This window comes from Neltuma alba, unplaced genomic scaffold, assembly GCF_004799145.2.
Source record: "Neltuma alba isolate B1F8T4 unplaced genomic scaffold, ASM479914v2 tig00010603_pilon, whole genome shotgun sequence".
Lineage (NCBI taxonomy): Eukaryota > Viridiplantae > Streptophyta > Magnoliopsida > Fabales > Fabaceae > Neltuma > Neltuma alba.
The window spans coordinates 445906-467392 of NW_021635465.1; the positions used below are offsets into that span (position 1 = coordinate 445906).

The following is a 21487-nucleotide window of genomic DNA, read 5'->3' on the forward strand; positions in this document are numbered from 1 at the left end:
CGCTTTCAGTGGTTCTGGTAATGTCACCACAGAGAAGATTAGAGAATGCGATGTGTTGTAGGGGATAAAATTTCTGACATAGGAAGAGGAGGAGGAAGTGGATGATTACAAAAGAAAGATAGAGGTGGGAGATTGAGGAAGAATAGCTAAGGCAAGCATAAGCATGGCCATGGAAGAGATGGCTGTTGCTAACCAGTGGTTGGGTGTCGGAAGAGGAGAGAGGCGAAGGTTGAATGGTATTGTTTGTCGTACTTATGACGTGGCACAATGTGACTTTTTGGATCATATGGATGGACAGGATTTTGGGATTCTGAGGGACGCTGAGAAAAGAGATACTGAGGCAATCCGGATCCGGTTTTCTCCCAGTCCATATCTCATAGGGAGTCTTTTCAACTGCCTTAGATGGAACACGATTCAGTGTGAACGCAGCTGTCTATAGGGCACAGCCCCAAAAGGACGGTGGAAGATCTGTTCGACTCATCATGGATCGAACCATATCTAATAGTGTTCGATTCCTCCGTTCAGAAACACCATTCCATTGTGGTGTTCCTAGAGGAGTCAATTGTGAGACTATCCCACAATTCCATAGATGATCAATGAACTCTTGGCTCAAATATTCACCACCCTGGTCAGATCGAAGGGCTTTAATTGTCTTGCCAAGCTAGTTTTGTACTTCATTTTGAAATATCTTGAACATTTCAAAAGACTCGGATTTATGTTTCATCAGATAAATGTACCCATATCTGTTAAAATCATCTATGAATGTGATGAAGTATGAATAACCTCCTCTGGCATTTGTATTCATCGATCCACACACATTTGTATGTATGAGGCCCAACAAATTAGTGGCCCTCTCACTGTGCCCAGTGAAAGGTGACTTAGTCATCTTTCTTAACAAGCAAGACTTGCAAGTATCATATGATTCAAAATCAAATGAGTTGAGAAATCCATCTTGATGGAGTTTAGAAATGCATTTCTCATTTATGTGGCCCAGACGACAGTGCCAGACGTATGTCGGATTTAAATTGTTTGGTTTGACCCTTTTGGCAGTTATGTTATAGATATTTCCATGATTGAGTTGTTCTAAATTCAATATATAATGATCACCATGCAAATCACCATGAGCATAGAAAACATCATTACGATAAATAGAACATCTACCATTCCCAGCAATGGAAGTATAACCTTCCTTATCCAAATAAGAAAGAGAAACAATGTTACTACTCAAAGCAGGAACATAATAGCAATTGTTCAAAACTAACAAAAGCCCAGTGGGCAGAACTAATTCATAAGCGCCTACAGCTAAAGCAGCAACCCTTGCTCTATTTCCAACTCGTAGGTCAACTTTGTCCTTCTTCAGCTTCCTACTGTCCTTTGACCCTGTATATTTGTACAAATGTGAGAACCACATGCAGTATCTAATACCTATGTAGTGGAAGTAGAAAGATGAATGTCTATAACATAAATACCTGAAGTGATAGCCCCGCTATCCTTCTTGTTCTTTTTCAGATCTTCGAGGTAGAGCTTGCAATTCCTCTTCCAATGACCAGGTTCATTGCAGAAGAAGTAGACTCCTTCCTTTGGAGGCTTTGCCTTCTTTGGTACAGGCTTGGTTTCAGGCTTGCCTGACTCTTTGGTCTTACCAGATGAGCCATGACCTTTCCCTTTGCCCTTGCCTTTGCCTTTCTTCTTCATATCCTTTCCTTTCTGAACCATCAAAACAGAACTGGGCTTCTTCTTAACACTCGGCTCAGCAGTTTTAAGCATCCTATGCAATTCAGAAATAGATTTCTCCATGTTATTCATGTTGTAGCTCATAACAAATTGGTCATAACTTTCCAGGAGTGAGTTCAAGATCAAATCTGTAGCTAACTCTTGGCTCATGGGAAATCCAAGCCTTTCAAGGTGATCAATCTACCCTTTCATCTTTAAGACATGAGCACTGACTGATGCACCTTCAGCCATCTTGCAGGAATGTAAGGCCTTAGTGGTCTCGTACCTCTCTTGCCTTGCCTGTTGCTGGAACATTTCCTTGAGATGGACAATCATCTCATAAGCCTCCATGTGTTCCAGATCTCTTTGGAGCTCTGGAACCATGGTTGCAAGCATCAAGCATCCCACATCGACAGAGTCTTCCTTATGCTTTGTGTAAGCATCTCTTTGAGCTCTAGGAGTATTGGCTGCTGGCTCTTCAGGAATGGGTTGATCTAGGACATGTGCCTTTCTTTCTTGCTTGAGAACAATTCTCAAGTTCCTAAACCAGTCAAGAAAGTTTGTCCCATTGAGTTTGTCCTTCTCAAGGACGGATCACAATGATAATGTAGCAGTATTACTAGTCATCATGATTCTACAATTAAAATATGCAATTAAATTAGCAATCTCCCACTAAATATACAACCCTCAATGTAATAATTAGTGGGCTAAGATCCATATTTGGCTTAAACTTAAGTCCGCTTTGGCAAGACGCTTAAAATTAAGTTATTTAGGTTGCTAACACCTTTACCAATTACATCAAATGTAACTCTTAGATGTTCATGGGATTCTATCATCATATGATCCGGCATGTCTTAATCCCATCTAATGCCTTGAGACCCAAAACCATTTTGTTAGTCTCAATTAAGTCAAACAATAACAAACATATGTGAGTAGCACCATTACTCTTGCTTATCTCCCTAAGATAACTTAAATGCACCCACTTTGGTGGAGCCTGCAAGTGAGCGATCGAGGTTTTGACAAGTGTTCATTAATTGACGGCATTATGACTTAAGATTTCATTCAGAGGGCTTAACTATCTGGTTTACAAGAATGCATGTATCGCGGTTGTATCTCATACAAGTAATATGCATATAAAACATACATATAGTAACATAATCATAAGATGCATGATTTTAAATGTGACTCAATATGGCTCACCTACCCTAAGTCCCCTCAAGCCAATGAGAGGAGCTCTCTAATAAGAAAAAGAAAATTACATAAAGAAACCTCATTTTTAACATTGAGGGGAGTGAGATGAGAAGAGAATGTACATCGAGAGAACGTAGAGGAAGGCACAACACGCAGGCCGTATTTAGAAAAATTACAACACTTGTAATCTAGAGCCATATTGTTCACCATACCCAAACAGTCAAGAATCAATATTCATATTATGTGAAGGGCAATAAGTGTTACAAAACTAAAACATTCATACACCAAGAAAGGCAGTATATGTTACGATTAAGTCACGCTACATGTAACGACGATTTCAGTTTTAATTCAGAGTCCCTATATGTCATACATAATCTCATACGTTCATAACGATTATCTTTGCACAATGATTATACAATATGCATGTTCAATTCAAATTCCAGATTATACAATATGCAGGTTCAATTCGAATTACAGAAATAACTAGTCTGACACAGCGCACATGATCAACCAAGAAATTTAACATACATCACATGTATCAACAACTGAACCTAACTTAAACATAGAACGACATGGCTTTGATGCCACTGAAGGGAATTGAAAGATACGCAACGGAAAATAAATTTAAAAATTTCAATCCCTTGCCCGGATCTACCGATTGTGTTTAAGTCAAGTAGTAAGAAGTATTACCTTCGATGTTCGATTTCTTGGTGGCTCGGGGATTCCACCGTTCAAGATGCCTCTGCTAGCCTCCTTTGTCGTTCGAAGTCGACAACTCAGATCGACTTCCTCTACCGGTATCCACACGAACAGCATTCCAATCACAAACGACGTGCTAGCGCCTCTTGTCCTTCTAAGGTTTATTTTCGAAGAATCCGTCCTCCCTTCTCTAGTTTTGGCCGTCTCTTATCTGCTAGTGTTTTCACGGCTCACCACAACAATAGACGATGAGAGGTACCCCACATATCGCAGGAGGAACAATGGCAGAATGACTATGAAAAAAGGGATTCAGTTGGACAACAGATATGTCGTGCTGTACAATGCTCAACTGTTACGGCTCTTCCAAGGCCACTTGAATGTCGAAAAGACAAACCAATCAAGGGCTATCAAGTATTTATTCAAATACATCAGCAAGGGCCATGACCGCGTCATCGCAGGGATCTACCACAACGATGAGCTCGGCAACTCACAACACGATTTTGATGAGATCTCACATTACCTTAATTGTAGATACATCTCAGCCTGCGAAAGCACATGGCGAATATTCTCATTTGACATTCACCACAGGTACCCCTCTGATCAGCAAGTTATTTTTTACACGGCCAATGATGAAATGCCTTCACTAGTTAAAAGGCCCCGGGTGAAGGAGTCAATGTTTCTCGGATGGCTTGCTAAGAATAAAGAAGACTCATTCGCAAGGACCTTAACATATACCGAGTTCCCATAGTATTGCACTTTCAATAAGCAAAAGAGGGAATAGAGGCTGCGCCAAAGAGGATTCTCTGTTGGCAGATTAGCTCATGTATCACCATCACAAGGTGAGGCTTACTACCTCCGAGTCTTGCTGACTAAGATGAGAGGGCCCCTTAGCTACAGAGACATCAGGATAGTAGACAACGTCATCCAGCCAACATTCAGGGCTGTGTGCTACACGCTGGGGTTGCTTCAAGATGATCAAGAGTACATCGATGCGGTAAAAGAGGCTGCCTTTTGGGCTACAGGTCAATACCTTAGGAGATTCTTCGTTAGCATGCTGTTATGCCATTGCTTGTCTAACCCCATTTTAGTTTGGGAGCAAACAAAGCATCTCATATGTGAAGACCTTTTGTACATACCACGGCACGACCCACGGCATCAAGGTAGAATAGACATCACCTCAACTATGTTACACTCACAACATTCTGGACCTACAATCTGCACCCTGTACTGACACTATGTCATCACCCCCATTAGTGACGTCCATTGATGTTAGATGTGTCAGGCCATGACATCTCTTACTTTTTTTGACCTGCAAAAATATCAATCACGAACTCAAATAGGGAGGACGCTGGATTGATTGAGATTCAGAGGTTGCTCCTAAAGAACGGCAGGTTATTGGACGACTACCCATCACTGCCAAAACCAAGCTTTACCGAATTCTTGGACACAACAAATAACTTGCTACTCCAGGAACTTAGCTACGATAAAGATGCTTGTGCCGCAGACGCCGCAAGGTTGGTAGCGTCACTGACAGATGAGCAAATAAAGATATTCCACGAAGTCCTCAATGCGATCAGCGGGATAATCGGTGGGTTCTACTTCGTCTACGGTTACAGGGGCACTGGCAAGACCTTTCTGGAACACCCTGACCGTAGCCGTATGAGCAAATGGAGATGTGGTCATCAACGTCGCATAGAGCAGAATAGTAGTGACTCTACTACCCTCAGGAAGGACTGCTCATTCGAGATTCGCAATCCCCATTGACATAAATGAAGACTCCACATGTAACATCAGCCACGGTTCCCCTTTGTCTCACTTATTGCGGTCTGTAAAATTAATCATCTGGGATGAGGCGCCGATGATAAAATGGCACTGTGTGGAGGCTGTCAATCGAACATTAAAGGATATAATGAGGTGCGACCTCCCATTCGGTGGCAAGTGCATCGTCATGGGGGGCAATTTTAGGTAGATATTGCCTGTCATACCGAAAGGATTCCATGCAGACATTATAGATGCCGCTATAAACTCATCTGTTCTTTGGTCGGCGTGCAAGCTGTTCCAGCTCACTAAAAACATGCGCCTGCAGACAGCATCAGAGGTAATAGACCAAAAAAAGATCAGTAAATTTTCTAAATGGTTGCTTGACGTTGGCGACGATATAATTGGACTACCCCATGAGGGCACGACGGACATTGAGATCCCCATCGATTTCCTCATCACCAACTCCCTCGACCCTATCCATTTTATAGTCTTATCCACATATCCTGCACTCCACTAGAACATCACACATCCAAACTACCTCACAGAAACGGCAATTTTGACCCCCACGATCAATGTCATCGACCAGATAAATGATTACATGCTTTCACTCCTCCCTGGAGACTCTGTTCAGTATCTCAGCTCTGACTCTGTCTCCAGCACCGATCAGGATAGCAGCTCATTCCAAGATTTGTACTCCACACAATTCCTCAACACCATAAACTGCTCCGGGATGCCGTCACACAAGCTCTCTTTGAAGGTCGGAATACCAGTCATGTTGTTGCGAAATATTGACCAGTCTGCAGGCTTGTGCAATGGAACAAGGCTGTGGATCATTTGATAGACCTTGTCGCTAGGTAATCAAAGTTTTACTAGGGAAATGCAGCAAGTGAGGCACTACCTAGGTCATTCTTCACAAGGAGCCTTAAGTTGTATTTCAATTCTTAACAATTCACTTTTAATTATCAAATTACCAAGATGAAAGCTTGAGTTCAGAAAAGAGAAATTGAAACAAGAAACAAATCTAATGAAAGGTAAAAGGCAAAAGAAGATTCAGATAAGAGATAGTAGTTCCCCTAGCAATTTATCCAACCTTCCTTGTTCAATCTTATAATTTGGAGTCTCTTAATGTCAATTAAATGGATAGATTCAGCTACTGCTCAAATCTCTCTTAACACAGATCAGAAACAACTTATCTTACTAGATTCATTATCTTGATCTGTGAGAAGGAAAATCAATTGACAAGAACACTTGAGAAGCAAGTTGCAATTCTCTAAGGATGACCACAACTGTGAATCATCAATATATTCAACCAAAATTCAGATTTACAGAACAACAGTCCAAGTAAAACGAATTAGATTTACAAATCAACAAAGAATCCTCTATTCAACTGAATTAAAGGACACAACTCACATCTGAATGTTCAATCAGATCTAAATCCCAAGAAACATAAATCTAATCATCCAACCTTCATTCTAACCACAATTGTTCAACTGAAACAAATGAACCTTAGAATAGAAAGTAGAAACTAGATCTGAATAACTCCCTGTTCAGCTCCATGAACTCAGGTCAGCTTCATTGCTAGAAGAACTTGGAAATTCAGCTACTCATACTCTGGATTAGGGTAGAAACAGCAAGAATTGATGAAAGATCCATGGTTGATCGGTGGAAATTGATGAAATTGGACGAAAATGGAAGAGAGAAATGAGAGAGGGCGGAGAGAGCAAGAAAAATTGCGTCTGGAGATGAATGACAAACTGAAATCTGGTCCCTTCGCTGAAGCGCGCGATTCTGGTTTTAAATCTGAAATTTTCTGTCATCCATCGCGGCGCCTCCGTCAATCCGCCGCAGCGCCTGTCCTGTACGGCGTCGTTTTGATTAGTGATCCTGAGCTTCATGAAAACTTCAATCTGTCGTGGCGCATATGTCCATCCGCCTCGGCGCCTTTTACCAAAAGTACCATTGGAAATCTGTCGCGGCGCCTTCCCAAATCAGCCGTGGCGCCTCAGACAGAATGGCGAAAATGCTACTGAAACTTCCTGAAATTCGTACCAAAGCAGGGATCAAAAGTACACACATATAAAATCAAATAAAACCATGCAAAAACACCTATAAAACCTCACAATTCCTCTCACCAACTCTTATGCACAATGGAAGCTAATTATGCCCAAAGTATGCAAATATAGATGGCAAAAGCATGAGTTTAGGGCTAGAAATGTATGCAAATAATAAGACTTATGAACTCCCCCACACTTAGCTTTTGCACTCCTGGGCAAATCAGGTCTAAACATATTGTGAAAGAGAAGGATGAGAGAAAGGAATAAGCAAGCTCAAAAGTTCAGGTTACAACTGCAACCAACAATGATTCTTCAACCAACATCCATCCATGGAACATTCTAATGTAAAGAAATCAAGCAATGATATGTAATTTAATCTAAGTGAATAAGATATAGAATATCACACAAGGGAGTTAGTGTATCACTCAACTCACAAGTATTAAAGGTTCTTTCACTCAATTCACTTATTCAAATGCTCTACCATATGCTTGTAATAGCTCTACCTTTCCACCACTCAAATACATAAGTACTCAAGAATCAAGAGGACTTTTATGGCTTGTAATGTAAAGGTGGGGAAGAAATGCACAAGGATGCATATGAGGAGGGAGTTAATATGTGAATCAATGTGTAGAATTCAATAGCATTAGTAATGTTCAATTGAGGGTCTAATTTCTTGATCTTGAACTCTAAGGCTGTAAAGGTGCTTTTATTCTCACTTTCTTTTCTTTTCTTGCTTTTTCATTTCTTTTCAACTTTTCTATTCTCTTTCTCTCTTTTTTTCTTTTACATTCGCATGTTTCTTCTTTTCTTTTTCTTTTTTTTTCCAGCTTAGGTATGCACTTCCTTATATCAATCCATCAATTGAATCCATCATAATACTAGTGAATTCTAAAAGGAATTAATGAAATGAAATATGCATCCTTGTAGGAAAGAGGTTTTATAAATGAGAGTGAAATGAATGCTAAAATTCAACTAAAAAGGCTCAAATGGGCAACAAGGGATAAGTCATGTAGGGTTTAGCCATTTGGTCTAAGTAGCTAATTTGAATGAATGCCTCAATCATGTTCAAGAGTACTAATGTTGCATGTGGTCTTAATTAAGAACTAAGACAAGTTCTAGAGAGCATAAGAAATAAGTGAATGCACACATCAGAAATGAATATAAAGGCTCAAAGAATCCTTCCAACTAGGCTTTGTCTTCCATATTCATTCACTTCAGCTAAAGAACACATCATGCTTAATCTCTATGTATTAGAAAATTTCACTTCAGGATATTAATTTCCAATTCAAAGTCAATCACAAATGTAACATTAGAATTCCTGAAGCAAGCTTAAACCTTCAAAAAGTTTTTGACAACTGAGGTTTTACAAAACACACAAAACACACAAAAGCACAAGATTTACTCCCTTACACTTGAACCTTGCATTGCCCTCAATGCAAATTTGAACAAAAGATAGCAAGGAAAACTGGTAAGGAAGGAATGGAAAGAAGGAACAAAATACTCAAAAACAACTAAAAATAACCTACACTTGCTACTATTTATGTCCCCCCCCCCACACTTGTTCAAAATTGGAGTTCAAGAATGAAAATAATCAAGTAATCACAGACTAAGGTATGTAAGGAAGGGGACAACCTGAGATTATGGTGGGTCAAAATTTTCCTTACAGATTTTGAGCAGGTGACCATTGACCTTGAAAGTCTTGCCGCTCTTCTCATCTAGCAACTCTATCATGCCAAACTTGTGCACTTTAGTGACCAAGTATGGTCCTTCCCATCTAGTGCTCAGCTTCCCAGGTTTAAATGTGAATCGTGCTTTGTACGGCAACACTTTATCTCCAACCTTGAAAGTCTTCCTTAGAATTTGCTTGTCATGGATCATCTTCGTCTTCTCCTTGTAGAACCTGGAATTCTCATAGGCTTCAAGTCTCAACTCTTCAAGTTCCTGTAATTGTAATAATCTTTCCATACCAGCAGAATCAAAATCAAGGTTACATGCTTTTACAGCCCAAAGAGACTTATGTTCAATCTCAACCAGTAGGTGACACATCTTACCATAAACCAATCTATAAGGAGACATGCCTATTGGGGTTTTAAATGCAGTTCTGTATGCCCACAAAGCATCATCTAATCTGGCACTCCAATCCTTCCTAGATGGTTTAACTATGCGTTCCAACACCTTCTTGATTTCTCTATTTGCATTTTCAGCTTGCCCATTACTTTGGGGATGATAAGGTGTGGATGTCTTATGTGTTACACCATACTTAGTGAATAATCCTTGTAGCAATTTATTACAAAAATGAGTGCCATTATCACTAACTACTGCTCTAGGAATGCCAAATCTAGAAAAGATGTTATTTTTCAGAAATTTTGAAACAGTGGCAGCATCATTCTTTTTGGTTGCTATGGCCTCTACCCATCGTGAAAGGTAATCAACTGCAAGAAGAATGTATGTAAAACCCATAGAAGGAAGAAAGGGGCCCATAAAATCAATACCCCATACTTTAAACACCTCACAGAAAAGCATTGGGTGTTGGGGTAATTCATGTTTCTTAGTTAGGCTACCAAATCTTTGACAAATATCACAATTCTTGCAATACTCATAAGAGTCTTTAAAGAGTGATGGCCAATACAAACCAGCTTCCAATATTTTTCTCGCAGTCTTGTTAGCACTAAAATGACCTCCACAAGTTTGAGAGTGGCAAGCATGCAGGATGTCTTGAAATTCTTCATTTGGCACACATCTTCGAATGATTTGGTCGTTGCATACCTTCCAAAGGATTGGAGGGTCCCAAATATAGTGTTTAGACTCACTCTTAATGTTCTGCATCTAAAAATGAGACCACGAAGGAGGAATTAGACCAGCAACTAAAAAGTTGACAATATGACAATACCAAGGTTCCATGAGAGACAAGGCAGAAACAGAACAATCCTTAAACTCGTCACAAATAAAATTTGAATCAACTACTCCCCTTGTAGTTTCTGGTAAGCGACTTAGATGGTCAGCTACCACATTTTCTGCTCCAGGTTTGTCTTTGATGTCAATATCAAACTCTTGGATCAACAACATCCACCTTAAGAGCCTTGGTTTGGATTGTGGTTTACTAAAAAGATACTTGACAGCAGAATGATCAGTGAAAACAGTTAGGTAAGGTCTAAACTTGTCTAATGCAAAAACAATAGAAAAGAGCTCCTTTTCAGTAGTTGTGTAATTAGTTTGAGCCTTATCTAAAGTCTTTGAAGCATAAGCAATAACTTTGGAAACCTTACCATCCTTTTGTCCCAAAACTGCTCCCACCGCATTGTTAGAGGCATCACAACACAATTCAAATGGTAAATTCCAATTAGGGCAAGTCAAAATAGGTGGAGAAATCAATCTGGATTTAATCTCATCAAAAGACATTTTACACTCATCAGTGAAATCAAAGGAAGCATCTTTTTGCAGTAATTTGGACATTGGAAAAGACACTTTACTAAAATCTTTTATGAACCTTCTATAAAATCCAGCATGGCCTAGGAAAGATCTAAGCTCCTTAAGATTTGTTGGATAGGGTAGAGATGAAATTACTTCAACTTTTGCTTTGTCTACCTCTATTCCCTTTTTAGAAATTAGGTGACCTAGAACTATTCCTTGCTGAACCATAAAGTGACATTTTTCAAAATTCAGGATAAGGTCCTTTTCAACACATTTAGATAGAGCTTTTTCCAAGTTCAGTAAGCATTCATCAAAATTATTTCCATAGATGGTAAAGTCATCCATAAACACCTCAATCCCATTCTCTAGCAAATCACTAAATATGGATAGCATACACCTTTGGAATGTGTCCGGTGCATTACATAGTCCAAATGGCATTCTTCTACATGCAAATGTGCCAAAGGGACAAGTGAATGTAGTCTTCTCTTGATCTTGAGGTGCAATGGGAACCTGAAAATAGCCACTGAAACCATCAAGGAAACAATAGTGAGATTTACAAGCTAATCTTTCAAGCATTTGATCTATAAAGGGTAGGGGAAAATGATCTTTTCTTGTAGAATCATTAAGCTTCCTATAATCAATGCAAACACGCCAAGAATTCTGGATTCTAGTGGGAATTAATTCATTTTTCTCATTCCTAACCACAGTGATCCCACTTTTCTTAGGAACAACCTGAACTGGACTTACCCACTCACTATCGGAAATAGGGTATATGATACCAGCACTAAGCAGCTTTGTTACTTCCTTTTTAACAACATCAAGTATGAGTGGGTTAAGTCTTCTTTGAGGTTGCCTTATGGGCTTTGCATTTTCATTTAACAATATTCTATGAGTGCAAATTGAAGCATTAATACCAGGAATATCTGCTAAAGACCACCCAATTGCACTTTTATACCTCTTCAAAACAGCAAGTAATTGAGACTCTTCAAGATCAGTCAAAGAGTTAGAGATTATCACCGGTAGTCTTTCATTCTCAGCTAAATATGCATACTTTAATGTTGATGGCAAGGGTTTAAGCTCCAATTCAGGAGGTTGAACTACTGAGGGTATCAGTTTCTTGAGCTCCAAGGTAGTGCAATTATTTTCAGATTGCTTCAAAGCTTCAATACCAAAAACTACAGTTGTACATTCATCCTCATGTGAGTAACGCTCCTTGATTGGTCCCTGTAACAATGCACTCAAAACATTTGTAAATCCATGTGAGAACTCAAAGTTAGATGAAGAATAATCTTGGGGAATTCCAATTTCACAAGTAAAATTAGATTGCAAAAGTGCACTCCCTATGCTGTATATTTCAGCAAATTTGGTTGGTGTCATGCTTAATCTCCTAGGGTTGGGAGTAGCTACACTTCGCATAATTCCCAAGAAGTGTTCTAGTTCTGCATAGTTAAAGAAATTAAGATCAAGTGACTTGTAAACAGGATTGGAATACAAAATGTGATAAGAATTTAAAGACAAATCCTGTTGTTCAGAAGGTTCAGCTGCATGCTCCTTGAATGGGGGTTCATCCATGAGAATTGGGCTGGCCTTGCAATCATGAGTCTTGTGCCTTTCACCCTCCCTTTCTTGTATAGGAGTTGATTCACTCTCTTGTGCTGTTGAGAAATCTACAAGCAATCTTTTTGCAAGTTGTTTATCACTTGACAGTGTGGAATTAGCATCAATGGAAGACTTAATGGATGAAACTGAAGACAACTCACTCCAAGTGGAAAGCCAGCCATCAATTTTAGAATCAATGCTAGGCACATCATCAAGGTGTGAAGAAAAAGAAGATGAAGGAGAATATATGGAGGAGAAGGAGACAAAAGAATCTTCAGTATCATCATTGCTATCATGCTCAAAAATAGATTCACACTCATTTTCAAGTGACATATCAATCATATTAAGCCCCAGCAGAGAATAATCCTCATGTGGATGTTTCATCATCTCATACATGTTAAATTGAATTTCTTGACCACCAAATTCCATTTTTATAATCCCATCCTTCATGCAAATCATGGTGTTGGCGGTTCTTAGAAATGGTCTACCCAAAATCAATGTCCTTTCACTTATAGCCTCATTAGTCATATCTAGCACGTAAAAATCAGCAGGGAATACAAGGTCTTTTACTTGAACCAAAATGTCTTCTAAGATTCCCTTGGGATTCCTAATAGACTTATCAGCTAGTTGCATTAAGACACTTGTAGGTTTCATGATTTCAACTCCCAAAGCATAGTAAACAGAACTTGGCATCACATTAATAGCAGCACCCAAATCTAGCAAAGCCTTAGAGATATGAAACTTACCAATTTGACAAGGAATGGAGAAAGCTCCTGGATCTTGGCATTTCATAGGTAATTGAGCTTTAAAAAGGGCTGAAACATTAGGGCCAACTTGCACTAATTCATTAGTTTTAAATTTTCTTTTGTTAGTGCAAATGTCTTTTAAGAATTTTGCATATTCAGGCACTTTCTTCAACAAATCCAGCAAAGGAATATTAATTTCTACTTTACTAAAGAAATCTAATACTTCTTTATTTTGTTTTTCTTTTGCAACCTTCTGTCCAAACATAAAAGCTCTAGGGAAAGGTAGATCTTTCAAGCTTACCTCCTTACCTTATTGTTCATGTGAGAATTTTCAACTTTCTCTTGCTCAATCTTTCCATTGTCCTAGTTAGGATATGAAATTCTTGAAGAAGATTGCCCCAAGTCCTCTCCTAATGGTGCTTCATGGATGCCTTCATTATCCTGAATTAAAGAGCTTGCTTCATTTGTGCAACCTTCAGTAGCTACACTTCTAAATTCAGCTTCCTTTCTTTCTTGCAGAAGTTGCTTCTCTCTTAAGCTTTCAGATTCCACATTTGGTGATGTCTTTTTCTGGACAGAGCTTCTTTTAGTGCAATGATCTTCCTCCAAGTCGGATTCTTCATCATTTTCATTGAATGTCACCTTTCTTCCACTTCTCAAATTTATGGCATTCAATGACTTGGGATTGATCACAGTATTGGAAGGCAAAGCTCCACTTGTTTTTGCTTGAAAACTGCTGAGATTATCTAAAATTTGGGTAACAAAGTTAGCCAGGTTTGCAGTCTTAGTCTCCCATTGTTCAACCCTATTCTCTATAGCAGCCATTCTTGCATCAGATGCAGTGGTATGCTTATCAATTCTGTCCATTTGAGATGCCATAGCACTAAGATTAGTGTTCATACTGTTCATGCTTTTCAACAAGAGGGACATGTCATCATTCCTTGAATTACCAACTTCTTGAGTAGCTTGGGAAGGAACCATAGCTTGTTCTGAATGTTGACGTTACTGGAATTTATTCTGCATGAATCTCTCCTTGTTGTTCTCTCCTCCTCCCCATCTAAAATTAGGATGATCCTTCCATCCTTCATTATAAGTGTTGGAGAAAGGATTCCTTTGCTGATATTGACCGGATCTTTGTTGATACATGGCTGACACTTCTTCAAATTGAGAAGGGCAAGATTCGGTCCAATGCATCATGGAACCACAGGAGTCACAAGAGGGAGCTACCAAGGCTTGAGATGTTCCCATAGCACCATATTGTTTAGTTGACAAGAGTTGCTCCATCCTAGTCATTCTTTTGTCCATCCTTTCTGATAAGGCAGCAAATTGAGAGTCAAAGTTAGTAGGATTTAACCTCAAAATTTCATTGACAGATTGGTTATCCCTTGTGCTGAATTGTTGATTGTTGTTAGCCATCTTCTCCAATAATTCCCAAGCATTGTGAGGAGTCAAATCAAATAGAGAACCATGGGCTGCAGCATCTATTGTGTTCTTGTGATGAGATAACAAGCCCTCATAGAAATACTGGACTAAATTAGACTTGCTGATTTGATGATTTGGACATTTAGAAAGCATAGCTAGAAATCTTGTCCAATACTCATACAAGGTCTCTCTACTATCTTGTTGAACTCCATAGATAGCCTTCCTCAATTTAGATGTCCTTGATGCAGGAAAGTATTTCTCTAAAAGGCCTTCTTTAGTTGTTCCCATGTAAGTGTTGTGAAGTGTTGAGGTAGACTTTGCAACCATTCTTTGGCATTTCCCTCTAATGTGAAGTGGAAAGCTCTCCTTAGCACATCCTCCAATTGAGCACCATGGGGCTTCATAGAAGAACAAACCACATGCATATTCTGAAGGTGTCTATATGGATCATCCCCTGCAAGACCAAGGAATCTTGGTAAGGTATTAATCAAGGTACCTTTAAGTTCAAAATCAGCTTCAAAGTTATAAAAACCACATGGATCACAGTTTACACTTGAGTTATTAATTTCTCTAATGCTCCTATTGTCACACCCTGATAATTTTATTCTAGTTGATGAATGATTTGTGACTAACTAAGGCCAAATAGTATAGTAGACTGGTAGAGGATCCAGGCTATGAGGAAAAATCAGGATAGGGACATAACCGTCATTCTTGAAAAGATCAGTCAAGAAAGGGCAGTATTGGAAATAATGTCCAAAATTCCTGAAAATTCCCAGAAAATCATGAAAAATAGAAAGGAGGGTACAGAATAATGTTTGAGGCTTAGAAGATGAATATGAGATTAAAAATAATTTACCAGGGAGTTATTTGTAATTATTGGAATTTTTGGCTAATTAAGGAAAATTAGCCAATTTCCATTATTTAAAATATATAGAGGCCTCAAAAATTCAAGGAAAAATATGGATAAATTATGTGACATATTATCCTAATTTATAAAATTATTTCCCACCTTTGGATGTGCAGAGATTAGCTTAAAGAATATTTATTACCGAATTATTATCGGTAGAATAGTGATTTTTGACAGAATAAAATTTAGAAAATTATAGAGGGAGATAAAACTTGAGAAAAATCATGGATTACCCTTGGAATGAGGGGAATTTAATGAGGTGTTGAAATCAAAATTTTGTGACAGTAAATTGGACAGGATTATTGGAAAATCGGACCGGAAATACACAAATAATCAGTGGATTGCACTGGTTATTGGATGAGTCATATTTTTTCCAATATTAAGAGCAATAATTCGGCCAAAATTAGAAGGGGAGGACAAAGTTGGAATTTTTCACATTGTTCAAGGGCATAAAGGGAAATAAGAGACAAAACAATAAAATAATATTTATTTTCCACATGAAAATCACATGGTGATTAGGTGTCCCTCCACGTGTCATTTTCTTATGGTGTGTGCCCTAAGATTTGTCCATGTGTAAAGTAGAAAAAAATGGACGGCCGAGATCGCATCTTTTTCCCGAAGGGCATTTTTGGCATTTTGAAATATCAAAGCCTATAAATACCCCCCTTCCATGAAGAATTCGGCCAAGGTGGTTTTGTTGGGAGAGAATTTTGTGTTCTTGAGTTCTAGGAGAGAGAAAGGAAGAAAGAAGAGAGAGAAAGAGAGAAAGCAAGCTTAGACACCTCTAATCGCCGATTAAGAGCTAATTAAGGTATGTTTATCTCCCTAAGTGTTAATTATTTTTAGTTGATTATTTATTTGAGGAAGATTAGGATTAATTACCTTGATTAATTATGGTTTAGTGATAGCTAAGATTAATCATGTTATTTGATTAAGGATTAGTAAGTGGTTAAGATTAGCTACCCTAATTAATTAGTGATTAGTTATGGTAATTGAAGGATGATTAATTATGGTTAATCATGTTGATTAAGGATTTATTAAAGCTTAATCATATTGATTAGAAAATGATTAATCATGTTGATTAAGGAATGATTAATGGTTAATCATGTTGATTAGAGAATGATTAATGGTTAATCCATAAGGGATTAGTGACTTAATCTTAGAGGATTATGACTATGTGACTTGAGGACCTTAATTAAATATTGGATTAAGGATTAAGGGTTAATGATTAACCAAGAAAGCATGATTAATCATGGATTAAGGAAGAATTCCAAGACCTTAATTGAGGATTAAGGCTTGGTCAAACCAAGGTCAAAGGTTTAGGAAAGGTATACAGAAATTATAAATTGAAAGGCACAAGGGTAGCATTATATTGAGAAGGAATGGTATACTGGATATGGAATTTACCATACCCTTACTGTATGGTTGATAGGCAATTCTCTGGATACCTAGGAGGATCTCAAGCAAGGGAACAAGGAGGAAACGATAAGCGTGGAATTGAGGTAGCGTGAACTGCAATTATTTTGTTGATCTGTATTTGATGTATCTGCTATGTGTGTTTATGTGCCATGAGAATGTTTATGTACAGATGATGTGAACTCCTTGCAATGTATGCCTTGGCTCTTGCATGATTGAGTTTTGACCAGAATGATTATATGCTCCATGATATGATGGCATGGATACAGAATGGTTATGGCATGGCATAAAGACTAGAAATGTTATTTTACTGCATGTAGCATGACATCTTATGCATGTTGACTTGATGGTTGTATGTTCAATGCTACTGGGATTTCTATGAAATCTCATTCCTCCTATAACATGATATCCTAGGTGCCACTACTGCCAAGGAGAAAGGAAAGGAAATAGTCATGGCTTGAAGAAGTTATGAATTATGTAATGTATTATACGGTTTTGAACCTTTCTCTTTCAAGCCATGTAAGTATACTATGTTCATAAATACATGATATGATACCCTTTTTGGAATGTATATTAATGATAGAATAGCTTTACATGTGATTATGGTATGATTATAGTGAAAAACGAAATGCTGTTAGAATTAGTGAAAAAGGGGGATAAAAATGGTCTAGATTTGACCAAACTTTGACCAACGAAGACCCTGGTCAAATGGTTGACTTTTTCCCTGAAATTTGGCATGCAAATAGATCTTATTTTTCCCTTTAAAATGAGTGGTAAAGCGTCACAATCGGAGCTCTGTGTAAGAAGTTATGCCTTTCCGAAGTTAGGCAAAAATCCTGGAAAATAGAAAAATGACCAAATGAACAGTACTTTTCGAAATTGAAAACGAATGCGTTTCTGATTAAAACGGAACCTGAGGTCATTTTTCCTTGATAGATGATGTTAAGAGCTTCGAGTGAGACTTGGAACGACCTCGTTTCAATTTTTCTAGAATTAGTTATAATTTTCCAAAGTTATGCCAAGTTTAAGGTTACGGTGAATAGTAATGCGGGAAAAGAAATTTTCAAATTCAGGTTTTTAGACCCGGTAACCTTAAACTGCGCTTCCGAATGTCTTAACTTGGCACAATATAAGGTCGTAAACGTAAGGTGTTACACCTATTCTCCTCATCTCTATTCAATTGAATATTATCATTATGAATAACAGTTTCAGCTTGCCTTTCATTTTTAGGTCTATTTGTAGCATAACCTCTCTTAGTTTGAGCATTGTTATTATTTTGATCCATCACAAAATGATTGTCTATAAACCCTCCTAAAGTAGGCTCAGATTCTGAGGAAGAACAAGATTCAACTTGAGGAAGAGAGTCGCTCACTATAGGTTGCTTACTAGACTCAGCTATTTGTTTGGTTTTCTTGATTTGCCTAAGAGTTCTATTGATTTTCCAATCAAAAGGTAAGAGACCCTTATCCTGGGACATGCAACTAAAGAACACGAGAATAGACTAATAAAATAAATGAGAAAAAAGCAATCAGACAAAAGAAAGAAATCAGAGAAAAGACAAAAAGTTAAGAGGGGATCCTGTAAATCCGCCGCGGCCCTTTCTCAGATCCGCCGCGGCCTCTATTACAGAGACGTCTGCTGAGCTGAAAATGGACAGGCGCTGCGGCTCCCGGTGAAATCCGCCACGACGCTTGTTGCAGAATTGATTCTGTGATATCCGTCGTGGCGCCTGGTACTGATAAACCAGGTGGACAAATTCTGCAGCAACTTCTGACACTATTCACACCTTCACTCCTGCAAATTGAACCCCTTAACACAATGGTATTAATTTTTCAACAAGAAAAAGATATCAAAAGCATAAAAACAACTAACCATCATTAGGTTTAATGGAAGAACAACTAAAAGGCAACAACTCACAACAAAGCACAGGATTGAAAATGCAAACACAACTCAAAAACACTAAAGTTACTTTTTATGAAGTTTTGGGTTTTCAAATATAAAAATTTTTCTTGGCACACCAGTGAATTGCTCAGAACCTCAACAAGTAAGGCTCCCCGGCAACGGTGCCAATTTAATAGACCTTGTCGCTAGGTAATCAAAGTTTTACTAGGGAAATGCAGCAAGTGAGGCACTACCTAGGTCATTCTTCTCAAGGAGCCTTAAGTTGTATTTCAATTCTTAACAATTCACTTTTAATTATCAAATTACCAAGATGAAAGCTTGAGTTCAGAAAAGAGAAATTGAAACAAGAAACAAATCTAATGAAAGGTAAAAGGCAAAAGAAGATTCACATAAGAGATAGTAGTTCCCCTAGCAATTTATCCAACCTTCCTTGTTCAATCTTATAATTTGGAGTCTCTTAATGTCAATTAAATGGATAGATTCAGCTACTGCTCAAATCTCTCTTAACACAAATGAGAAACAATTTATCTTACTAGATTCATTATCTTGATCTGTGAGAAGGAAAATCAATTGACAAGAACACTTGAGAAGCAAGTTGCAATTCTCTAAGGATGACCACAACTGTGAATCATCAATATATTCAACCAAAATTCAGATTTACAGAACAACAGTCCAAGTAAAACGAATTAGATTTACAAATCAACAGAGAATCCTCTATTCAACTGAATTAAAGGACACAACTCACATCTGAATGTTCAATCAGATCTAAATCCCAAGAAACATAAATCTAATCATCCAACCTTCATTCTAACCACAATTGTTCAACTGAAACAAATGAACCTTAGAATAGAAAGTAGAAACTAGATCTGAATAACTCCCTGTTCAGCTCCATGAACTCAGGTCAGCTTCATTGCTAGAAGAACTTGGAAATTCAGCTACTCATACTCTGGATTAGGGTAGAAACAGCAAGAATTGATGAAAGATCCATGGTTGATCGGTGGAAATTGATGAAATTGGATGAAAATGGAAGAGAGAAATGAGAGAGGGCGGAGAGAGCAAGAAAAATCGCGTCTGGAGATGAATGAGAAACTGAAATCTGGTCCCTTCGCTGAAGCGCGCGATTCTGGTTTTAAATATAAAATTTTCTGTCATCCGCCGCGGCGCCTCCGTCAATCCGCCGCAGCGCCTGTCCTGTACGGCGTCGTTTCGATTAGTGATCCTGAGCTTCATGAAAACTTCAATCCGTCGTGGCGCATATGTCCATCCGCCGCGGCGCCTTTTACCGAAAGTACCATTGGAAATCTGTCGCGGCGCCTTCCCAAATCAGTCGTGGCGCCTCAGATAGAATGGCGAAAATGCTACTGAAACTTCCTGAAATTCGTACCAAAGCAGGGATCAAAAGTACACACATATAAAATCATATAAAAACATGTAAAAACACCTATAAAACCTCACAATTCCTCTCACCAACTCTTATGCACAATGGAAGCTAATTATGCCCAAAGTATGCAAATATAGATGGCAAAAGCATGAGTTTAGGGCTAGAAATGTATGCAAATAATGAGACTTATCAATCACATATCTGGGCAAGAACTTCATCAGGGCGGTTGCATTAAACGGAATGAGCGCAGCTGACCAAGTCCTCATCCACCGCATGGACACAAATTCGTCAGAGACCACCCTCCCGTTCAAAATCACCAGATGACAATTCTCATTCATAATCTCTTTTGCAATGACCATCAACAAGAGCCAGGGCCAGTCATTAACAAATGTCGGTTTGTACCTGCCCAGGCCAGTGTTCACATATGGACAGCTATATGTCGCATTGTCAAGGGTCAAGAATATGGACGGTCTCAAAATATTGATCCTCGATTCTGACAGTAAACCCACGAACATTACTCGAAATGTTGTCTACAAGGAAGTCTTCCAGAATGTGCATTTAAAGTGACCTTATTCTCATTGTCATGGGCCGACTACTGTAACATCCAGACTTTTAAGCCTAGAAGTTCCAGAAATAGCCTAAATTAAATAGGTTACCAGACCCCTGTGAGCAGAAGTCCCAAAGATTAAAAAGGAAGTTAAAGCAGTTTCAGGGACTACACTACAAAGTAAAAGTTTTCAGGGGCTCGAGTATAATTAAGGTTAGAGGCTCCAGTAAAGTCTCGCAGGCCCAAAAAGAGAAAAGAGACTAGATACAGGCCAAAGGTTAAGCTAGAAGCCTCAAAGAGAGGATTATATGAAGCTAAGTCCAAGAAGGGACTAAACTGTAAATTCAGAAAGTTATGACCAACAGGGGTAAAAATGGAAGAGTACGCAGAGAATTCCAAGAAAATCCTAGAAAATGGGAAATAATATTCTAAGGCTCTTCTATGAAGAGAAAAGATGAAAATACCCCTGAGGCAGCTTCAACGGAATTTATGAGGTTATTACCAGTAAAAAGTATACCATGCGAGGTAATTATTTAAAATAGCAAGAGACCTCAAAAATGTATACAAAAATGAGGTTAAATGGTTGAAAGGTTTTACTAATTTATAAAATTAGTCCCGCAACCAAAAGGCCAGTGGAATGGCTTTAATAAATTAAAGAGCCGGTTTTGCCGATAAAAGGGCATTTTGGTAAATGAATTTTTATGCAAGGTTTAAAGGAAGTGTTATGGCCTAAGAAAA

At 38.4% G+C, this 21487-nt stretch overlaps 1 protein-coding gene across 1 annotated transcript; it reads left to right on the plus strand.

The window, feature by feature from the left end:
• Positions 1-3892: 3892 nt before the first annotated feature.
• LOC114757507 (uncharacterized) lies at positions 3893-4351 on the plus strand. The gene has a single exon (XM_028946582.1). The coding sequence runs from the start codon at positions 3893-3895 to the stop codon at positions 4349-4351; it is 459 nt and encodes a 152-aa protein (XP_028802415.1).
• The last annotated feature ends 17136 nt before the right edge of the window (positions 4352-21487 follow it).